A 19,628-nucleotide genomic window follows, 5' to 3' on the forward strand; every position below is an offset into this window, starting at 1 on the left:
GGACTTTAGGAGGGAGGGGTCTAGCAAGAAACCCTGCTGCACCAGGGGCATGATTTCTGCGGGGGGACCACTCGAGACTTGGAAGCTATGGGGGAGATGTCTGTCAGCTACCAGCCGAGTTCAGCATCAGTTAACAAGCTGTGCAGAAAAATCCTAATAAAACAGTCAGGCTATCCAGAGGAAAAACAGCAAAAGGCTTCAGACCCGTCGCCCCTACAGGATTTGAGAGTGGCCCTTATTCACACCACTGGTACAGAGTGCGAAAGGCATCACAGCACCTCCAGCACTGGCCGCCCCTGCTCCCCCTGCCCCCGCCCGTGGCGCTCAGCCACAGAAAGATGTCCGTGACACTCCAAGTTTCCATTGTTGAAAAATTTATTTTATGCCCTTAGAAGCTAAGAACCCTGCCACTCATGACCCAAATTAAAATTAAGATTCTTCCATGTTCATCTACTTCCTTTTGAAATTTTATAAACAAGATTCTGTACACAAGAGGTAGCAGAGGAAAATTCCAGTCTGCTTGTTCCAAGCTCAGAAGGTAACTGCACACACCTCGATGTTAGCAGGGAGGGAGGGGCAAGACAGGGCCGTCTGAGGACGCAGTGCTCTCGGTCCTAGGCTCGGTCTGCTTGTCAGTGACCGTGTGAGGAGAAGCCGTGGGCGCGACGCCCTCCGGGACGCTTATCTGTTTTCTTTCCCAGGACGCCTCTGATGCGCAGACCCGGCCATCTGCAGTGGGCCTTGCGAAGGGAGTTTCTTGAGAACGTACAGCACTGAGTTAGTTGTGCAATTCCTACTTTTGAAAGATTTATAAAAACATCTTCATCCAAAAAAGTTGGCAATAAAAACGACAACTCTTCCAAGGTAAGCCTGTCACAATTGTCTCTTTGTGGTACTACATTAAAAAAGTCATCAGCAGGTTTGGAGACTGCAGCCGTTGGCAATCAAGTGGTTACTGGCTGAGTGGAAGGGACGGTCATCGCAGCAACAATGTAAGCAAAATTAACCAGCGCGTGTGGCACATAATTGTGACGGCGATCCTGATGAAGCCTTACAGTGAGGACAGCAGGTGCTGGGGGTGCGGAAGGCGTTGTTTCCATAGGAAATAAGGGACTAGAAGTGGCGATTTCACTCCTGAATTTGGGCTCCTGAGTGCAGCTGCCAGCGATGAAATCCCAACACATCTCATCACCGGCATTTCAATGTCATGTCCCACACAATCTTTTTGTGAGGATGGCGGTGGGGTGGGGTAGAGAAACACAGTAGGGCATGGAATATTCACATACTCAAAATTAATTTTAAAACATCACATTCAAAATTCCAGGAACATCAGAACCATAAAAATGTGCCAACCGCCTCTGACCATTTTTCTGAGGGCACAGTTCTGCTCGTAAATGCTGGCCTCTCTGTCTACTCAGTGTCTTTGCCAAGAGCCACCACCAGCCGGCAGGCAGTTAACGTGAGTACCCACAGCACCCTGCACCCTGGCCACACAATAACTCCAACCTACAACAGTTAAATGACTGGGTTAGTGACAGTGCGCGGCGGCGAAGAGCTGACCGCCCCGTCACGTGTCCACCTGATGCAGAAGCCACCAAAAAGGCACTTGGGGCTGGACACACCTCTTTGACTTGGCAACTCCGCCAGCGGCAACCTGGCACTTCCTAAGGCTCCCCTAGTTGGAAATATGTGTAGCAACTCAAAATACAAAACGTACAAAATACATAAATTGCTAAATAGGCACCCCCTACTGAAAGGGGAGCCGGTATCTAATCTGAAATGAGTGAATGGTATTATACCTGGGAATTACAACTAAATGATGGTTGTTCAATTGCTTTCTAGTTATTTCTGGGAAAATATTATAAACCCTATCCCTGTCTTTTCAGTGTTAATGTTCATGTTGAAGAGAAACAAAGTCTCAAATTCCTGGTCTGCATTAAAATGACCAGAACCCCACCAAGCAGATCTCACAATTCAAATATTTAACTTCATGTACAACCAGAACCAAGGGGTTCAGTAACTATGTTTTAAGCAAAAGCAAATGATTGCAGATCACATGATTTAAGACTACAGTTTATTCAATATGTCTCCAAGCATTAAAAAGATGATTTTATGAAGTCAAACTCAATAAAATTATATCTTAAAGTGCTTTCTTTTTTGCTGTTTTTAAAATCTGTTTTGGGAATAACATGACTTCTTTAGTGACTGATGTCAGAGAATGCACCCTGTACTTCTGGAGAACACAGCTTTTTTTTTTTAAATTTTTTTTTATTGCTCTTTTCAATCTCAATTATATCAGAAAAAAATACCTTAAATAGATTAATAATTTCCAAATTTTTGATCCTGGTAACATTTCATCAAGATCCAAGTGTATGCCCAGGACTCTCATCCAAACCTATCTGAAATTCTGTACAAACAGGGAGACATATTAAATACAAAGGTCTGTGTAAACTGAATTCTTTACTATTTTACAATGAAAAGGGATTTTATCACATATCTTTACATTATTTTAAATTGGATATCCCTAATCAATGTCACTGCAAGATTAAAAATTTGCCCCCACTCATCTAAAGGCAGATTACTTTTTAAAAAAATATAAAAACCAAAGGAGTATCTTTTGTAGCATCATAGAGAAAGCAACAGCTTTACCCTTACTCACTCTTGTATGTTCACCTAACAGAAGTCTGCCATCGGCTTTATTTCATAAAATTGCCACAGAAATGTAAATCCACAAATGGATCATGCCTTGAGAGAGCTGATCCACAGTCTGGGCCGCTCCCACTGCCAAACAGCTCCCCCTTCTGGCCAAAGAGTGCTTTCCTTAAACACACGCTCCTTCAGGGCCACCGCAGGCTCCTCCAGCTCCATGTCTGGTTCTTTATAGGGTTCAAAATGATACTCTGATTTCAAAAAGGTGCCGGGCATCCAGTATCTGTAATTTGACTCTCCACTGTGTGCCGGGAGCATTCCTTTAGGGATCTACGTCATCAAGGTCACTTCTTAAATCACCAATCATCATGGGTGATTCTGAACCCTTCAAGAAAGGAAAGGAAGTTAAATTCACACACTGGAAAGTTAGACAAAAAGGTTACCCTATGCTGATTATTTGTGTTCCACAGTTTAAACGTGGCCTCACTTAACAACTTGCTGTTTACCAAAGGGTAATAAAACATGCCTATAACACCTGTATTTGACAATTCCTGACTATGCAAAATTTAAATTTCTTTGTTCTCATTCAGTCATTGAAGCAAACCAGTGACTCACCTAAAGTTACACCACCACCATGCAACAAGGCAGGCAGCTCTCCTTAGAACTTGGGAGCAATGGGATAAAGCAGGGAGAGGCACTGGCCGACCTGACATCCGCTCTGTGCCAGAAACTGCCACATGGGCAAAGATGGCTCACGGTCACTCCCGTGTCTGAATTCTACTTCTATCACCAGCTGTGGCCTTTGTTTATACAGGGTGGGGCAAAAGTAGGTTTACAGCTGTCCTATGGAAAAGAAATAATACAAAAGAAACTGTTTCCTGTGCTCTCAACTATAAACCTACTTTTGTCCCACCGCGTACACTAAGAGTTCTGAATGCCTACCATGTCTCTTCAGACTGATCTAGCTGGGGGTGGGGAGGAGCAGGAAGGGTCTCCCTATAACATGACCGGTGAGCTCAGTGGGAGTTAGACGGGGTGAGTGGGAGGGGCCCGAGGTGGAAGGAAGAAGTACATTTGATGAACTAAAAGAAGGCTGCTGTATCTAGAACTCAGAAAATAAGGGGGGAGAGGTACACAGGGGGCTGCAAGCCTAGGAGCCAGCAGCTGCGGGAGCTCTGGTCTGATAGCTTTTATTTTTGCTGCAACTGAAGTAGGTGCATCTTAGTTTCCCTTCTGTAAAGTCAAGGCAACAGCAACCCCACAAGGTCATTGTGAGGATCTGAAAGATTAAAAAAAAGACACGTATAACATCAACAAGATTCACTGAATGGGGCCTCTGCCAAGCCCTGGTATGGAGCCACAAAGGAGACTGCCTTTCTGGAAGGGCACCGAGTGGAGAGAAGACACACACACATCACTGCATTTACTGCATTTACATTACATTTATTGCTTTGTGCAGCAGGCGTTTAAAAATATTTTATTCCTTTTCTACTACAGTAATTAGTACTGAATTAAAAAAATCTTTTTTATCTTCACCCAAGGACATTTTTTTTCATTGCTTTTTATAGAGAGAAGAAGGGGTGGGGTAGGAAGTGGGTGGAGAGAGGGAGAGGGGGGCAAACATTGATCAGTTGCCTTCTTGTACACACCCTAACTGGGGATTGAACCAGCAACCCTGGCGTATGCCCTGACTGGGAATTGAACCTGCAACCTTTCAGTCTATGGGATGATGCTCCAACCAACTGAGCCACACTGGTCACGGCTGAAATTTTTAAGAAAGCTTAAAATTATTCTTTAACCCCTCCAACAAGTAGGTGGATCTCAATGTCATGAGGCCCTTCCTCTCAACGGTCCATGTTTCCGGGAAGGCTGGTGAAAGCAAACGCTGGAGGGGGTGAATTTTCATAATCCGGCAGGATGAAGTGAACAAGCTGGAAGGAACACAGCTGTGGCCTGGCTTTATCAGGACTCTCCAACGTGGTCAGAACAGCCAGCCGCAGACTGAGGGCAAAGCCTTGAATGAATTTTACGTTGCAGCATTGTTCCGCCTTGTTAGCACACTGTGAGTGGGTCCTGATCAGAGGTCACTGGAGGATGGAGCTGGTGTCTGCTTTTTTCCTGATTCTAAACATTCTTTTTGGAGAACGTCAGAGCAGGAGCTGCCCTTGCACATGGGGACACGCCCCTCAAGTTATACCTGCTGTAAGTGCCTCTCTCCGTTCTCATTCGCAGGACTGCTCTCTGACCCATTGCTGCTTCCTGATTGCTCTTTTTCATTCAGCAGAGCTGTGGCATACGCCAGCGTGTCCTGTGGGGGAGTTAAACACGAGAGGAAAAGTCAGGGAGTGTGCAGTGGCGGCAGCAGCATCACCAAGCAAGGCTGCCCTTCATTTGACCTTTGGAGGCACTGGGAGCCTTGAGGGTGGTGTCTTCAAGGCAGCCCCCAGAGCACCCCTCAACTTCTGTGCCATTGGGTGCTGGAAGGACCGACCCACACTGCTTTTCCTTTAGAATTTGCAAACTGTATGCCAATTTGCAGTCTTTTCAGAGAAATTCAATCATTTCTTTTGCCCTTTCCCATTTTCAAGCTATACCTCTTTCCTCTGAAGCTGTAGTTTCTGAAAAACATACTAAAAATCCTACTTAAGGGATTTGAAGCCGCACAAAACCAAAGACAACTCTCACCTGGGCTGAAATTGTTCGCTGAAAAGTTTTCCCAGTTGACGTTTCATTAGAGACATTACTTTGCGGTGTCCAGTAATGTTCCGACATCTGAGATGGAAGGTCAAAAACGCCGTCAGAGACGACAGGTAAGCCCACATGAGCCCACAATTTCTACCGTGAGACAACAGATTGTAAAAGCATCTAAAACTGTACATAAATCTATTCAGACCTTCTACCACATCAGGACATTCTTTCCTGGAAAATTTTACTTCCACTCTCAAAGGCTCAGTAAAATACTACTTATACAATCACCCCCACTTTTTCACCTGTAAAGTTAGGGTAAATGTATTAAGACACAAATTTAATGCATAAAAATAGGTGTCAAATGCACTCAAAAATGTTTGTGGACTGAAAATATTTTGAGGCTAGTTTCAAATTAAGTTTCAGAGATCTTTCCTGAGAGACACGCTCCTGTTTCTTCCTGGCACAACCAGCAAAGTGCACACAGCAGTTACCTTCTTCTGCAGCCACTGCACAGCCCAGCTCCAGTGGTGGGAGTTCTCCTTGAAGTACTCTTTGGCAGCAGGACACCTGGCCATTGGAGACTGTTATTAGCCAAATACTTTCTTTGAAGATATCCGTGTTGAATCTACAGCACCTTTTTATTTTGCAATGCAACTGCTACTTTGATTAAAGGCCAGTTGTCTTTCTAGTAAATTTTTACTTGCTTTTGGTTTGGATACGTTCATGTTATACTTCAAAAGGTAAGTAGGTAGTGAAAAGTCTCTTATCTATCTCTAATCCATCTACCCAGTTCTATTAAAATTCAAAGTTGAGAAATGAAAAGTATAATAAAAAACTACAAAACAAATAGTACATTTAATAAATGACTTCTTGACAGAACCAAACTAGTCTTTAACATCTGTGATTTGAATTAAGAAAGAGTATTGTATTTAAACATGGTCTTAGAGCGGCCCTCTCTGTTTTTATTTGCCTTTCTTGAAAGCTGTCCTTCACATGGGAAGCTAGTACTGATGGTAACACTGCCACTAGTGAGTGGACATGAGACAAACACATGAAGGATGTGGAAGTGGGCATGAGGATACGGGTCTCTGGACTGTGTCTGCTGGTGTCAGACACACTGCGGGCCCCAATGCTACTTGGAAACGCCATTCTTGGGCAAGCACTCGTGAGAGTGTGCTGCCAATATCACACCGCATTAATGAGCCCACGACTGTGGCAGGCTGACCTCCCCCCGTGTCCACAGTGCCGTGTTATACGGACACACGTGGTCACGTAGGATTTTAGCGGGGCTCTCATCAGTATCTGTTTAGGACACTCAACCGCAGCGCATTAAGCCAAACAGATTTCTTCTTCTTATCCTGGAACAAGTGCAAGGACGGCAACGCCCAGGACCGAGAATCAGCGAACACCCGGAGCAGAATAAAGTGAGCTATAAAGAAGGCTCGGGCAGGGGTCAGAGGCGGCACTGCAGTCTGCTCAGTGCCCTGGGGTCGCCGTGCAGTCCCTCTGCCTTTCCTCCGCCCTGGCGCTGAAAAGGGGAACTGAAGGAGCAGTGCACTGAGGTTCCTTCTAACACGGAGAACCTCTGCGTTCCAAGTGTCCGATAAGCAAAATGTGGTACAGCCACACAATAAAATATCATTCAGTCTTAAAAAAGGAAGAACATTCTGACATGTTACAACACAGATAAACCCTGAGGACATCACGCTCAGTGAAATGGCCCAGTGACAAAAGGACAAATATGATATGATGCCACTTTTGTGAGGTACGCAGAGGAGTTGAGTTCACAGAGATATGAAGCAGACTGATGTTTGCCAGGGGCTGGGGCGAAGGTGGGGAGTTAGCGTTTCATGTCCAGTGGGTAGTGGGTCTCAGTGCCGGAGCTGAACAGTTCTGGAGAGGGACGGTGGCGATAGCTGCACAACAGTGTGACATACTTAACGCCACTGAACTGCACACCTAGAAACGGGTAACTTTTTTGTTAGCGTATTTTACCACAACTAAATGAACAAGAAAAGAGCTCTGCGTGGAGCCGATCGGCCTGTGCTCAGCCCCAGCCCTGACCACAGGCATGGCCCTGAAAGCACCTGCGGAGGGGGCTACTCAGAGCGCCTAACCTCCCACAGTGGCCGCACAGGTTAAGCGAGAATGCAGGCGAAGTTCTCAGCACCGTGCCTGGATTTGCAAGTGTAAGTAGCTAACAGTACGATTTTGTCTCGAGAGACTATTTGGAAAGTGGGGACCTAAAACATAAAAGAATTGGTAATTAAGCTACGTTAATGAACGTTACCTTGAGTGAAGGCTCAGGAACTCTTGATGTCAAGGTCCCCAACACCCACCCTGACTCCTGCCCTTCCTGCACCGAGCCTGGGGGTCTAGCCTTGTTTCTCGGGTTCCATAAGGTCTGTCACTCTTCTCACACGCCCCTCCGCCTCTCCCTGAGGTCACCTGAACAGGCTGCTGCGCCACACAAGTGACCACGCCCCACCTGAGCCACGCTCTCCGGGTACCAAAACAAAGCAGGTATTTTCCTGGTCATATCTTCTCCCTGCATTTTTGAGTCAATACTTACTTTTGAGCAAGGGTCACCAGAAATTTGACACACTGGTAGCAGCGACTGCTGTCCACGTGATTACTGTGGTGCATCAGAGCTAAAGGGAGAGCAAAGTTTAACAATAAAGCACCAAACTGGAAGAAGGTCCAAGCAGTAACAACTCTCTCGTGCCGAAGATTTACAGCAAACTACTTTGATAAGAAGATAAATAAGTCAATTAAAAGCATGGTGATGACTCAATAGGATCCCCCAAATTCTGAAGGGTAGAAATACTAAACAGTACTCAATAAACATACATGGTGATGGAAGTCTGACTTTTTGGAGAAATGAAAGGAACTAAAATTTATACTGGCTGATTATTCACTCAAAGACCTCCAAGCTTTTTCACCCACCGCACTACTGACAGAAGAGTAGTTTTCACACTGTGTGATAAAAGAAATTTGTAGTATTAGCTAAGTTCAACAAACATTTCCTGCTTCGGGGATTCAAAAAGAAATGGCGCTTGGTCCCTGCCCTAGAGGAGCGTGTCGGTGTGTAAGTTCCCGAGAACCGGCGCGCCGCTCTGAGTAGGGCACACCACTCCGAGGGTGTGTGGCCTAGAATGCCGCAGCTGCAGAGCTTTCTCAGCTTCCATTCCTTTTCTGCAGCACAGGAGGCCCTGCATCTTTTCTCAGTACACGAGCAAAATGTGAAATGACTCGGACTGACAGAAAATACAGGTGGATGGTAGGAGGCGGATAAGACGATTTTTTACCAAACTTTTTCTAAGAAATAGCTCACTAAAGCCACTTCAGCTTTTTGCAAACAAAAAGGCTGCCAAACACCTTTTATGCGTAGACAATAGAAATCAGGGTGCATTCACACCATAGGTAGAAAAGCAATCACATTTCATGAGTGTGTCAATAGCCCGAGTCTGAGCTTTTAGTTCGTTCCTCCCCAATGGCTACAGAGTGGAGAAACTGAGTCGCACGGTGCCTTTAGCATGTTGAAAAAAGTCACAGCACCCTTGAATCTTACCTGACCCAGTAAAAGGACCCCGCGTTGCACTTCACTGACTGAAAGCAGGATAGCGTCTAGGACAGCCAGGTGCTCTGGTTTTGATTCTCATGACTAGAGTGAGGGAACCCAATGGCTTTAATCAGACTTCTGATGGATTCCTCACTGATCTATGCCAGGGAAGCGGGGTGGGGGGAAGACCGGCTGGCCCTCTGCACACTGCGGACATTTCCCATTAAAGCCGGGCGTACTTGCCTAGTAATCCATTTTCTGTCTCAAACACAAATTTGACTCGTTCAACTTGTATGGGATCTTCAATGATCTGTGAGTGGAAGGGAACAAAGGTTGGTAAATGAAAGAAGGAACTTGTGTTACAGGTACTGGTGCCTTAAAATAATCAAGAGATTTAGTTTCTAACTTAACAAAACCCAATACAACAATATCTTAAATTTTAAACTACAGATGGAAAACTATGAGGTAACATCTGAAGGCCCACTATTGCCTGTCCGTGTGCTCTGACGGCACCTGCAGTTCTCTGTGGGTTGTAAGGATGTGCATCTCACGCTCCCCAGGATAAGAGGGCTATGGTCTAACTGGTTCACCACAGAGAAGTTCTGCCACAACACAGTTCTACAGACTGAGGGGGAGGCTTATCCACGCCACACAGGGCTGGGTCTGCGTCTTACTCTCGCTGTTTCCGGTGCCTCGCACGCGGCTGTGCACAGTGCGGTAAGGTAAGTGGGTTTGTTGCTGAGCAGATGAACAACACAGAGCCTACTCCTGAGGGGTAACAACCTTCCAAAGTTTGTAGAAGCACTAGGGCTGAAAGGAGGTAAAGACCAGAAAGATAGGCTTTTAATAAATGGCACCCATGATGTACTACCTTAATTGACAGCATTTATCGAATGCCTGCCCTGTGCCAAGGCCTCTATAAGGCCTGTACACCCCTGTCAAGGTCTCAGGGACATTAAGGGAACCTAGTCCCTCCCTTTCTCTCTCTAAGGAATCCCTGGGCTAGTCTCTCTCACTAGCTCACAACCAGTCACCAAATTTTATTGGTTTTCTTTCCAAACACCTCTTGATAGGTCCTTTGCCCCTCTCGACACTGGTCCCTCCTCAGCGCAGGCCATGTTATTCCAGACTCTGATACTGCCACAGACTTCTTTATGCCCTCTCAATTCCAGTCTTCTTTTGTCCATCCTTCAAACGACTGCCAGGGGAATCTTTCCAAGACAGAAATAAGGCCCCAGAACTCTCCTGCTTAACACCCTTCCATGGCTACCCGTCACTGACAGCTGGAGCTGCAACCTTAAAATGTCTAGAGGCTAGGATGACAAGAAATGAGCCAAATGGGCTGGCCATCAGACAAAGAGGGGTAGTGAGGAGAGCAGGGGATTGGGGCTCACGGGCCTCAGCAAAGGGGGCACTGCTGCTGCTGCTCTAGGTGACTGGCATGCAGGCGCTGGGGCCGAGATGGCCAGACTGGATGACCTGCTTTCTTAGGAGAGGCTGACTCCAGCAATTAGAAAACAAAACAGGAAAACATGGACCAAATAATGCAGGAACAGAGGCAGGATTCGGCTACCAGGCACCAGTGTGCAAGCGCTGTCCTACAGGAAAGGGTCCACGTGCACTGGTACCCAAAGCCCTTCATGATCTGGTTTGGGCTTCTTTCCCCAAGTGCCATGCAGTCCCCACTACTTCCAGTCACACCACTTACTTGCAGTTCACGGAGCAATCTAGGAGTGAGGGGGAGAGCAGGGGCTAGGCGGCTAATGACTTGGTTCAGAGCCTGGCTTCATGACTTATTAAAGGTTGGTCTTCGGCAAATCATTCCACCTCTCTAAATTCTAATTTCTAATGTGATACTGTAGTTTGCTGATTATAGCTAAATTTCCCCCCATTTTTTATATTCCCAAAATTGGGATGCACCCTATAAGTCAATTACATTTTAGTCTAATGGCTCCTAAAAAGTACTGTTATTAGTACGAACACAATCATTCATTCAGATACGAATGGTTTAACTCTGACGGTTACTGTGAGTTTTTGACAAGATAACACGTGTGCTGAGCACAGCTCCCTGCTGGCAGCAGGGCTACCCACCGCTCCTCTGCTCTCTCCACTGCAGCTGCCCGTGTGCCTGTCTAGCTCCCTCACTGAGCTGTGGGCCCCTGTGACGTAGAGTTTTATCACTGCTCATCTCTACATCAGTAATGCACAAAAAATGACTGATATAAAGAGGCTTCAGTAAGTGTGGAACAGTAAGTGGAAAAACAATAGGAAGAGACAACTTTTTATGTGTATACAATGCTAATACATACGTAAATGCAAGTGAATCAGACATTTATGACTTACCAATATCTCGTGAAGTAGCTGGAACGTATTCTTTAACTCATGGGGTGGAGCTGTTTCTAGTTGGCTCTGAAATGTTTTTTAAAAGCATAAAAATTCCAGTAAGTCTTTCATGGAAAGCACACCGGAGTGTCAGTCAACAGTGTGGGATCCCAGCCCTCATTTCACACTGTCTGGCTGACCTTGGGCAAAGGCAACTCCTCTCTTTGGGGGCCTCAAGTTCCCCAATGCTAAACCTGGGGAGTGAACCAACCAACCCAGTGGCCTCCTGGCTGCAACACTCTGTGGTGCTTTACTACGAAATTTGGAAGGAGAGAGAAGGAAATGCAGCAAGGGAATTTTAAGTCACTGAACAAGCCCACATTTATATTACACTTATACACTGTATATCCTGTTTTGTCTTCCCGATAACGTTGTTGTAGCTATGAGAGTGCAAATGAGCATGCTCTGAGATAAGTGTGCCACGAGTTAAGTACGTGAGAGAGAACAGTCTGCCAAGGCACACTGAGTGAAGCAACCAAGGCTCAGAAAACTCACAGTCTGTGCCTTTAATAACCTTACACTCACACACGGAGAGGGGACTGTAAAGGACCCCGTATTACAACGCCACACCCTGAAGGTGTCAGTCCTGGCCCTAAGTGAGCACTTCACACAGCAGACCTCACTGAATCTTCACAATCTGTGAAGTCAAGTCACACTTCCTCTTGTTTTGCAGTGGAGGAAACTGCCAAGGTCACATAATCAGTAAGTAGTACAGAGAGGAACTCAGTCACCTCTGATACAGGTCTGCACAGAAAAGGCTGGGGGAAATCACATTTTAAAGGAGTCTGAAGACACAATCCACTAGTCACCCGCTACTTGTCAGTGCTACCTGGATCACTATTGCACACCGTGGTGCAGGTAAGAGGGTGTGGCAGAAACTCACACGCATGGGGCACATGTGCAGGAAGAGGCCTGCAAGGACGCACACCAAAGCGACAATGTGGGTCCTTGTGGTGGGGAGAAAGGGGACATGACTGGTTGGCACTGGTCAAAGTGGACTTTGGCCTTCTTTGTATGTCTTAATTTTTTAAAAAGAGAATGTAGTCATGTATTATCCAAGTAATTAAAGGTTAAAAACTAATAAAACGGTATGTGCAGACTTAAAGGCTTTTCTGGTGACCCCTACAAAGGCAGCAAACAGTCTGGCGTCGAGCACAGCCCTGGGGCCAGACTGCCCAAATCCCCTCTCTGCCACCTACCAGTCGAGTGACCCTGGGCAAGTTACTGCTCTGGGCCTCAGTTTCTTGAACGGTAAAATGGTGGCAAAATAGTACCGACCTCTCACGGGACTGCCTGAGAATTAAGCGAGTTAACTGCTGGAAGCAGTGCTTGGCATCCAGGATGCGCCACGCACGCGGCGGCAAGCAGCGCCCTGACCAGAGCTGCACACTGAGCTGTGCCACTGTTTCCGGCGAGAACAACCTACTTTTGATTTCTAACATCCGGGGGGGAAATAATCCGAAACTGGAAAACACTGTCCACGGTTATGGTCACCCCAGCATCAGTAACTATAAGGCAGTGTTCTTAACAGTTAAAAACTGAACCGAGTGCAAACGCACAGCTAGTAAGCGAACGGAAAGTAAATCACAGTACGTGAGAGGGTGAAATATTATACTCACAGGTAACTTTTTAACAATATGGGAGATGTTTATAATGGAAAGTGAAAGACAGCACAAAATCATAAAGACAATAAAATGCCAGTCATGTTAAATACATGTGTAGAAAATAAAGGAAATATAAGAGAATGTTCATGGTGATTATCAGTGAATGATGTTATTTAGGGCTCTTTTTTTAAAAGAGCCTGTATCATTTTTGTGATCAGGAAAAACAAGAAGGCCATTAAAAGAAGCACATTAACTGGGAGCAAAGGCTTGCTTTCCCAGCCGCAAGCGCAGGCATCAGGCTGTCGCGAGGTCTGACTGGAGGCCCACCTTAATGAAATGCAGCACGGTGAAGGAGAAGCGCTCGTTACAGAAGCAGCAGTACACCACCATCTCAATGAGCGCCAAGAGCGAGCCCGTCAGCTCTCGCAAAGCAAACATTACCTAGTGGGAGGACAGGAAAGGAGTAAGTCCTTCTTTGCCGGGTAATTGTCAATAGGTTGTTTCTGGCTTTAACTGAAACTAACTTGATTTAATATCATCCCCGCTGCCTCAGAGTAGGGTTTCTTTAACTGCTAGAGCTCCACGGATACATTTCAGGGCATACAGGTCTGTGGGCAATTTAACATAATTTTATGCAAATGTGGATTTTTTTCTTGAGTCACTTTCATTAGATTTTCAAAGGTAAATGCCTCCCCAAACTAAAATAATTACTGATAGATCCAAAAAATACATAATGTTCAGCTTAAAAAAGGCATATAGCATAGCACTGTTAATGTAGTTTAAAAACCACCGTGACACACAGACTCGGATATACGTGGAAATCAGGTCACGGAAGGACTGGAAGATTCAACTGTCAAGAAGGGGCAGCTCTGGGTGGACGGGGACGTGACCTGGGCTGCAGGGAGGCCACGACAGAGTGCTGAGCAGCTACTTCCATACTCCTGAGGCTTTCAAAAACATGTATGCTTCACAGTGGTACTATTTCAGGGCCGGGGACACATACGAGAGATTGGGAACAAAACCTCTGATAATACACTGAGTAACTGTGATTGGTGAGGTGCCATTTACCTTCTGGGACCTAGAGGGGTAATTAGCTGCACTGGACCCAATAACACTCTCTTCAACTGATTATTTCTTTTTGACATATATAATACATAGGAAGAAAAATTAATTTGAAAGATCATTTCTTAATAATACCCTTCTTCATCAGAATAACATGCAAAATATAACTAATAACAAAAGGTGTTTTTCCTCAAATAGAAATAAAGAGAAAATGGCTTTCGAAGAATAAGTACATACCTCTAACAGGTACGGTTTCCCTTCAGACAAGAACAACAAGGCTTCTACTTCCTCATGGAGGGGCAACAGAGGGCTTGAGGGAGCAATGCTAATGGGTGGCCGCTGTTTAAGTACACCAGGAGCTTCAGGAGACCAGAGAAACAGACCCCGTCTCACTTGATGTTGTTTCATGAAATAGACATCTGCAAGGTCACCCATTCTCCCAAGACTCACACCCAACCGCTGAGTGCTTACAACCTGCTCCCTCACAGTGCAGCGAGGGAGCCACACTTGCAGACAGGAGAGAATGTTTACCTATTTAATTCAATGTCTGCCTAAGCCGCAGCAGTGCCTATTAAGATTGCTGGAATCCTAGTGATCCCCTTCCCCGCAGCCCCCACATGACAATCCTTCAAAGCAGTAAAAATGTAAATCGTATATGGGAAAAATGCCCAATGTGACTCTGAAGAGACGCCGGATGAGACGCTGTAGTTCCTCTAACACCCCCGATGCTAAGCAGAATTAACCCACATGGAAGGGTTATCCTATTGCTAGAGAAACAAGAACTCACACTATTTTCTTTTACAAACCTATCTCAACTAATGAATTAGGTAGCTTTGTCTTTTCAGGCGAATGAATCCGACTTAGGAAGGAGAGTCTACCTGAAACCACCCAGGCGCCCCCCGAGTCCCTTTAAGTCAGTGCGCACTTCCGGAGCAGAGTGCTGTGCGTGATTCTGCCCGGGTTCCTGTGTGGGTCCTTACTGGTCGGCTGGCACTAACCCCACCCACAGCCTCTGGGGTCAGGGGCTGGCATTCGCATACTGGCTGCTATGCCACCGACTAGTTGCGAGGCTGGTGCAAGTCAGTAACCCTCTCGGTATCTCAGCGTCCTCATTCACAGAAGGGCTAACAGCCCTCTCACAGGGTTGCTGAGAGGATTATAAACACGATGACTAAACTAAGAGGGCCGTGGAAAGGCAGAGCACACAGAAAACGCTGCATGTTTTTCAGCTGCTTTGCTGGGTTATTATTGCAGTTGTGATGGTGCCGCCGCAAGAGGGCCGAGGGGCAGTGTAAACACAGCGCACAGGCTGGGGGAGTGGATGACCGCACCGGAGAATCTGTGTTCCTGTCTATTAAATGAGAACTGAACTACTGGTCGTGGGTGACAAAGTAGGAAACGTCATCGACTACAACTTACATACTCAACTACACTTCGATGACTTCAGGTACAGCCAAATCCCCTTTGTTTTTACAAAGCACTTTAACATTTTGTCTCATTAATCCTCAGTATACCTGTGGGGTTGTGTTTTTAATATTTGCATTTTGTACAGAGAATCAAAGGGTCTGGTGGCTTGGTCAAGTTCACAGAGCTAGGAGACTCCAACCCACACCGTGGCAACTGTACCACTGCATCAGTTTTGCCAATTACGGTAATAAATGAACTCCGAATTAACCTTTAATTCTAGAAGCTTTTTTAATACTTACATACCCTTCCTCTCAAATAAATGATTGACTTTCTCTTGTGACAAACTAGTAAAATAAAGTGAAATTCAATGTCAATTAAAACAATGATCAAATAGCTTAATGAGAAGCAAATAAGGAACCCTGGTTGCTAACATTGCCCTTCAAGCACTACTGACAAATTCAGTGTCCCTTCAGTTTCCCGATGTGTTAAAGACACGTCAGAGCTCACCGACGTTCCTCTGGGAGGACACATCCGAATGCAGAGCTAGCAACGCCACCGTGTTGTGCAGATTCCCAAATTCCCGTGCTTGGGCGGAGCTCCATCGCCGTATCTGTGTCAGAGAACATAAAGTGCTCGCTCGTGGTTTGATTAGAAACTTGAATATATTTGAAAAAATAACATGAGACAAGGAAGGGAGAGGATGTGCTGGTTCATCGCAATTTGGGCCACGATTATTTCTCAGTATCTAATGATAAAAGAGGTCAAAGTACAAGAAGTCATAGGTGTTAAGTTAGCTTACCAGTGTTTTTCCCATTAGACATACTAACTCATGCTAAAACAAATCCATTCATGTATTCTAATGTAGGTATTGAGTGCTTACCGTGTACCAGGTAATTTGCCTCTGCTTCAGTATAATGGGGAAAACCCATGAGGCTGGACAGCCGGGGGCTGGACCCCTCCCCCACGCACTGTGCTGTGTGGGTGTGGGTGAGTTCTTTGCGCTTACACCGCCTGACCTCTTTGGCCAATGGCAGAGACAACTTACTTGCTCTGGCCACTTTGTGGTTGTGAGAACCAGATGAAACCTTAAAAGCGAAAATGTCTTCGATGCTATATGCTCCATAAATGCAAACAATACTGATCGTATGTGCTGCTGAACCGGAGTGAATTTAAACCAGTCCCCATTGTCAGTGCAATACTGATCGTATGTGCTGCTGAACCGGAGTGAATTTAAACCAGTCCCCATTGTCCGTGGGGTCCCTGGAGTGGAAGAGCTTAAGTGAAAAGTGGCTGTTAGAAACATGAACATGCCATCCTTACACCGAGCAGGCTGTTGTGCCCTAACTCGTTTTTTAACACTGAAGAGAGTAGCACGGTGGCAGCCAGGGAGCTGAGGCAGCCTGAGCAGCATGCCCGTCGCCCCTAATGAAGGGAGGAAAACTCCTGTGCGATGCATATACAAGGCACACCAGAGCTGGGTTTGAATCCTGACTCCACAACACTTCAGCTTTGTGACCTTGAACAAGTCGCTTAACTTCTTTGGACTGTATTCTTGCCCGAGAATGGGGAAGAAGCTGCCTGTTTTATTCAATTGTATCAGTGGTATAACATATAAGTGATCAGCTGTGTCTGGCACATGATAGGCACTCTATAAATAGTATTCATCATTACTGTATGTTCACATTACATGTATTCTAAATCTATCAAATAAAAGATATATAATTGATGGGAGAAACACATGAATATAGAAACTTCAAACAGGAAAGCCGCTTTCACATACATCGAACCCTATTATTACATAACAGCTTCCCTTTCATTTCCCGGATAGGAGCAGCAGTGTATCTGCAGCAACACCCTTCAGTGTGCAATAGTACAATTTCGCATGTGAATTCTGGCCTCGTTATCAGCATCCCAGAAGCGACCACCACCCAAACACCCTCACTTATAGTGAGTGCCACAGAGCAAGTGCAAGACCCAACGCCACTATTCCTTGCAGGATTCTGCACCCCCCGCCCCGCCCCCATCGGAACCAGGCTTTCCTCCTACGCCACATCACATCTTAACTGATGCTCCAGTCATTTCCATGGGTGGTTATCATTGCACAATTCTATGAGAAAGCTATGAAAATAACTGAACGATAAAGAATTTTAAAGTCTACATGGTATTATTGTACCGGACTCGTAGGAAATTGAAAATGTTCATCACTTGCACAGAGCGGTAAAGTGACTACAGAACCCGTGGCCGCTCATGGGCTACGGCGGCAGGCCTTACCTGATTGTTCTGCCGATTGGCCCCGAGGAGAAAGCTGATCATGTGTCGCAGCGCTGAGTGCCTCAGAAGGAGATCTGCGGCCCTAATTCCTTGCTGTCGCAAGATACGGAGAGTGACAAATTAGATTCCTACCCAGACAAAAATTGGTTTTAAAAACACAGTTAAATGAGAAGTTTTTAAGGAGTCACTAAGTTTTTAAATGCTATAATTTACATATAGAAAGTACCTGTTCATATAAATCCAGTATTAACCAGTCTATATTTTTCCCATATACAAAATTCCTTCGGACTGTAAATACTCTGTATTATAAAAAGATATTAGAAAAAAGTCCTTTACCTTTTGCACAAAAGTGTTGAACAGGGAAAAGTACTGAGCACAGTTTTTACAGTTTTCTGGGACGTCTTTATCCAGCAGAGCAAGTAGTACCTCCAGTAACTGGTGAAGGCTTTTGAACTGGTTAGAGGAAAGGTGAGATTACAAACAGAAAAACAATGTAAGACAGACATGTGTAACAGGATTGACTTGCAGTAAATCACCGTAAGAACAAAAGGAAAGTCTGGCTGATACAACCCAGACTCAGATTCAGATGGATTTATGCTTTGGAGAGCAGAAACAGATGGTCAGTTTTACCTGCCAGGGAAGCCTGGTGCTATAGAAATAATTGAAAGGAAAGCCTAGTTTTGTTTCTTAGATTTCAGAGTCAAGGGTGTGATTCTACCACCTAATGGCACATTTTCTGTAGAGCCAATTTCTCTCTGTCTCTTAAAAAAGGCAGGGGTGGGGTGGGGTTTAGAGGAAACATATTTCTGAGTAACTCCCTCTACTACGCTTCTTCTTCACATAACCACAGATGCAAAGAATAAAAAACACAGACACAGGCATAGGGGCTAGAAATCAAGCCAATGGAGCAAATGGAGAGCAACAGCCTGACAGAATGACAACGGCAATATTGACTCAACTGTGAACTTACTTGAAAGCCCGCTGACGCCTCATGGAAAGCTTTGAAAAACATTTTATTTGTTTAGAAACCATTTTGGTTATCACATTACTTCTTCGTTCCCTCCCACCCCAACTGCTTGTGGACAAGTCTCTAGAAATTCATCTGTGATCTGAGAATTAAGACCCGGCCTACTACGCCTGCCATTCCTCTGAAGATGGAGTTCACAGACTTTACCACACTCCCGTCCGTCCTGTCGCACCCGTTACAGAGACAGCAAGACCTAGCATTTACATAGCACTTCATTTGCAAAGTACTTTCCGATGCAAAGGGGTGGCAAGAGGCACCATTTCCACTGAAAGGGGAAAACTGACATAAAGTACATCAGCTGAGTCTGGACGTCAGGCAGAAGTTACTGAGGCAAAGGCTTCCATCCTTCTGTCCCTCACCCTTCCTTCCCTTTCCACCACCTGCAGTCCTGCCTTTAGAGGTTGGTGGGGAGATACGGTGTGGCCTGACCCCATCTGTAGGGAGACTGCACTAATTCTATCTTTATCTTTTTCTGGGTTGGTACATGGGAGGAGGGAGGAGAGAGAGAAGGCCCTTATGTTAAACATCTTAGGAAACTTCCCCAGGGTATTTCGGAGGCATGGCATCCAAACTGTCCGAAGCAGTTCCCAGTGACCTATTTTATATCTTTTGCATCCAGGTAAGGTTTTGCTTGGAAAATGGTGTTGCTCTTTAAGCTGACTGAAAACCACTGCCTTAGAGTAAATCTCAATTTCCTTATGATTCCTGACACTGAGAGAGAGTCTTCTAGGTCCTTCCTACAGGCACATTTGTTGTCCTGGCTCATTCTGGGCTGAGCAGAGCTCCTGTGGTTGTCTGGTCTGACAGTGCACCCCCGGTCAGACGAAGCTGAAGGAACTAAGGGCTGGGTGTCAGGCGCTGTACACGGATTAAACATCTCCCTTAAAGAACGTGCTCGAGGTTGCACAGCAAAGTCAACAACTGAATGTGAAGCTGCACCTTCTAGAATTTGCATTTAGTTCACTGAAACACACTG

The 19,628-nt window shown here is 45.6% G+C and overlaps 1 protein-coding gene across 3 annotated transcripts in view; it reads right to left on the bottom strand.

The window, feature by feature from the left end:
* Positions 1 to 357: 357 nt before the first annotated feature.
* Positions 358 to 19,628, bottom strand: part of USP24 (ubiquitin specific peptidase 24) — a 131,970-nt gene continuing 112,699 nt past the window's right edge. For all 3 annotated transcript variants that reach the window (XM_024571090.4, XM_053920953.2, XM_024571089.4), the window contains exons 57-68: positions 17,962 to 18,078; positions 17,626 to 17,718; positions 15,862 to 15,964; positions 14,185 to 14,306; positions 13,213 to 13,326; positions 11,243 to 11,308; positions 9,143 to 9,209; positions 7,910 to 7,988; positions 5,829 to 5,904; positions 5,335 to 5,421; positions 4,847 to 4,957; positions 358 to 3,034 (exon numbers count right to left, since the gene is read on the bottom strand). In XM_024571090.4, the coding sequence (XP_024426858.2) occupies positions 2,972 to 3,034; positions 4,847 to 4,957; positions 5,335 to 5,421; positions 5,829 to 5,904; positions 7,910 to 7,988; positions 9,143 to 9,209; positions 11,243 to 11,308; positions 13,213 to 13,326; positions 14,185 to 14,306; positions 15,862 to 15,964; positions 17,626 to 17,718; positions 17,962 to 18,078 (1,098 nt within the window). In that variant the 3' untranslated portion in view covers positions 358 to 2,971. The remainder of the gene's footprint in view (positions 3,035 to 4,846; positions 4,958 to 5,334; positions 5,422 to 5,828; positions 5,905 to 7,909; positions 7,989 to 9,142; positions 9,210 to 11,242; positions 11,309 to 13,212; positions 13,327 to 14,184; positions 14,307 to 15,861; positions 15,965 to 17,625; positions 17,719 to 17,961; positions 18,079 to 19,628) is intronic.

This window comes from Desmodus rotundus, chromosome 3 (assembly GCF_022682495.2).
Source record: "Desmodus rotundus isolate HL8 chromosome 3, HLdesRot8A.1, whole genome shotgun sequence".
Lineage (NCBI taxonomy): Eukaryota > Metazoa > Chordata > Mammalia > Chiroptera > Phyllostomidae > Desmodus > Desmodus rotundus.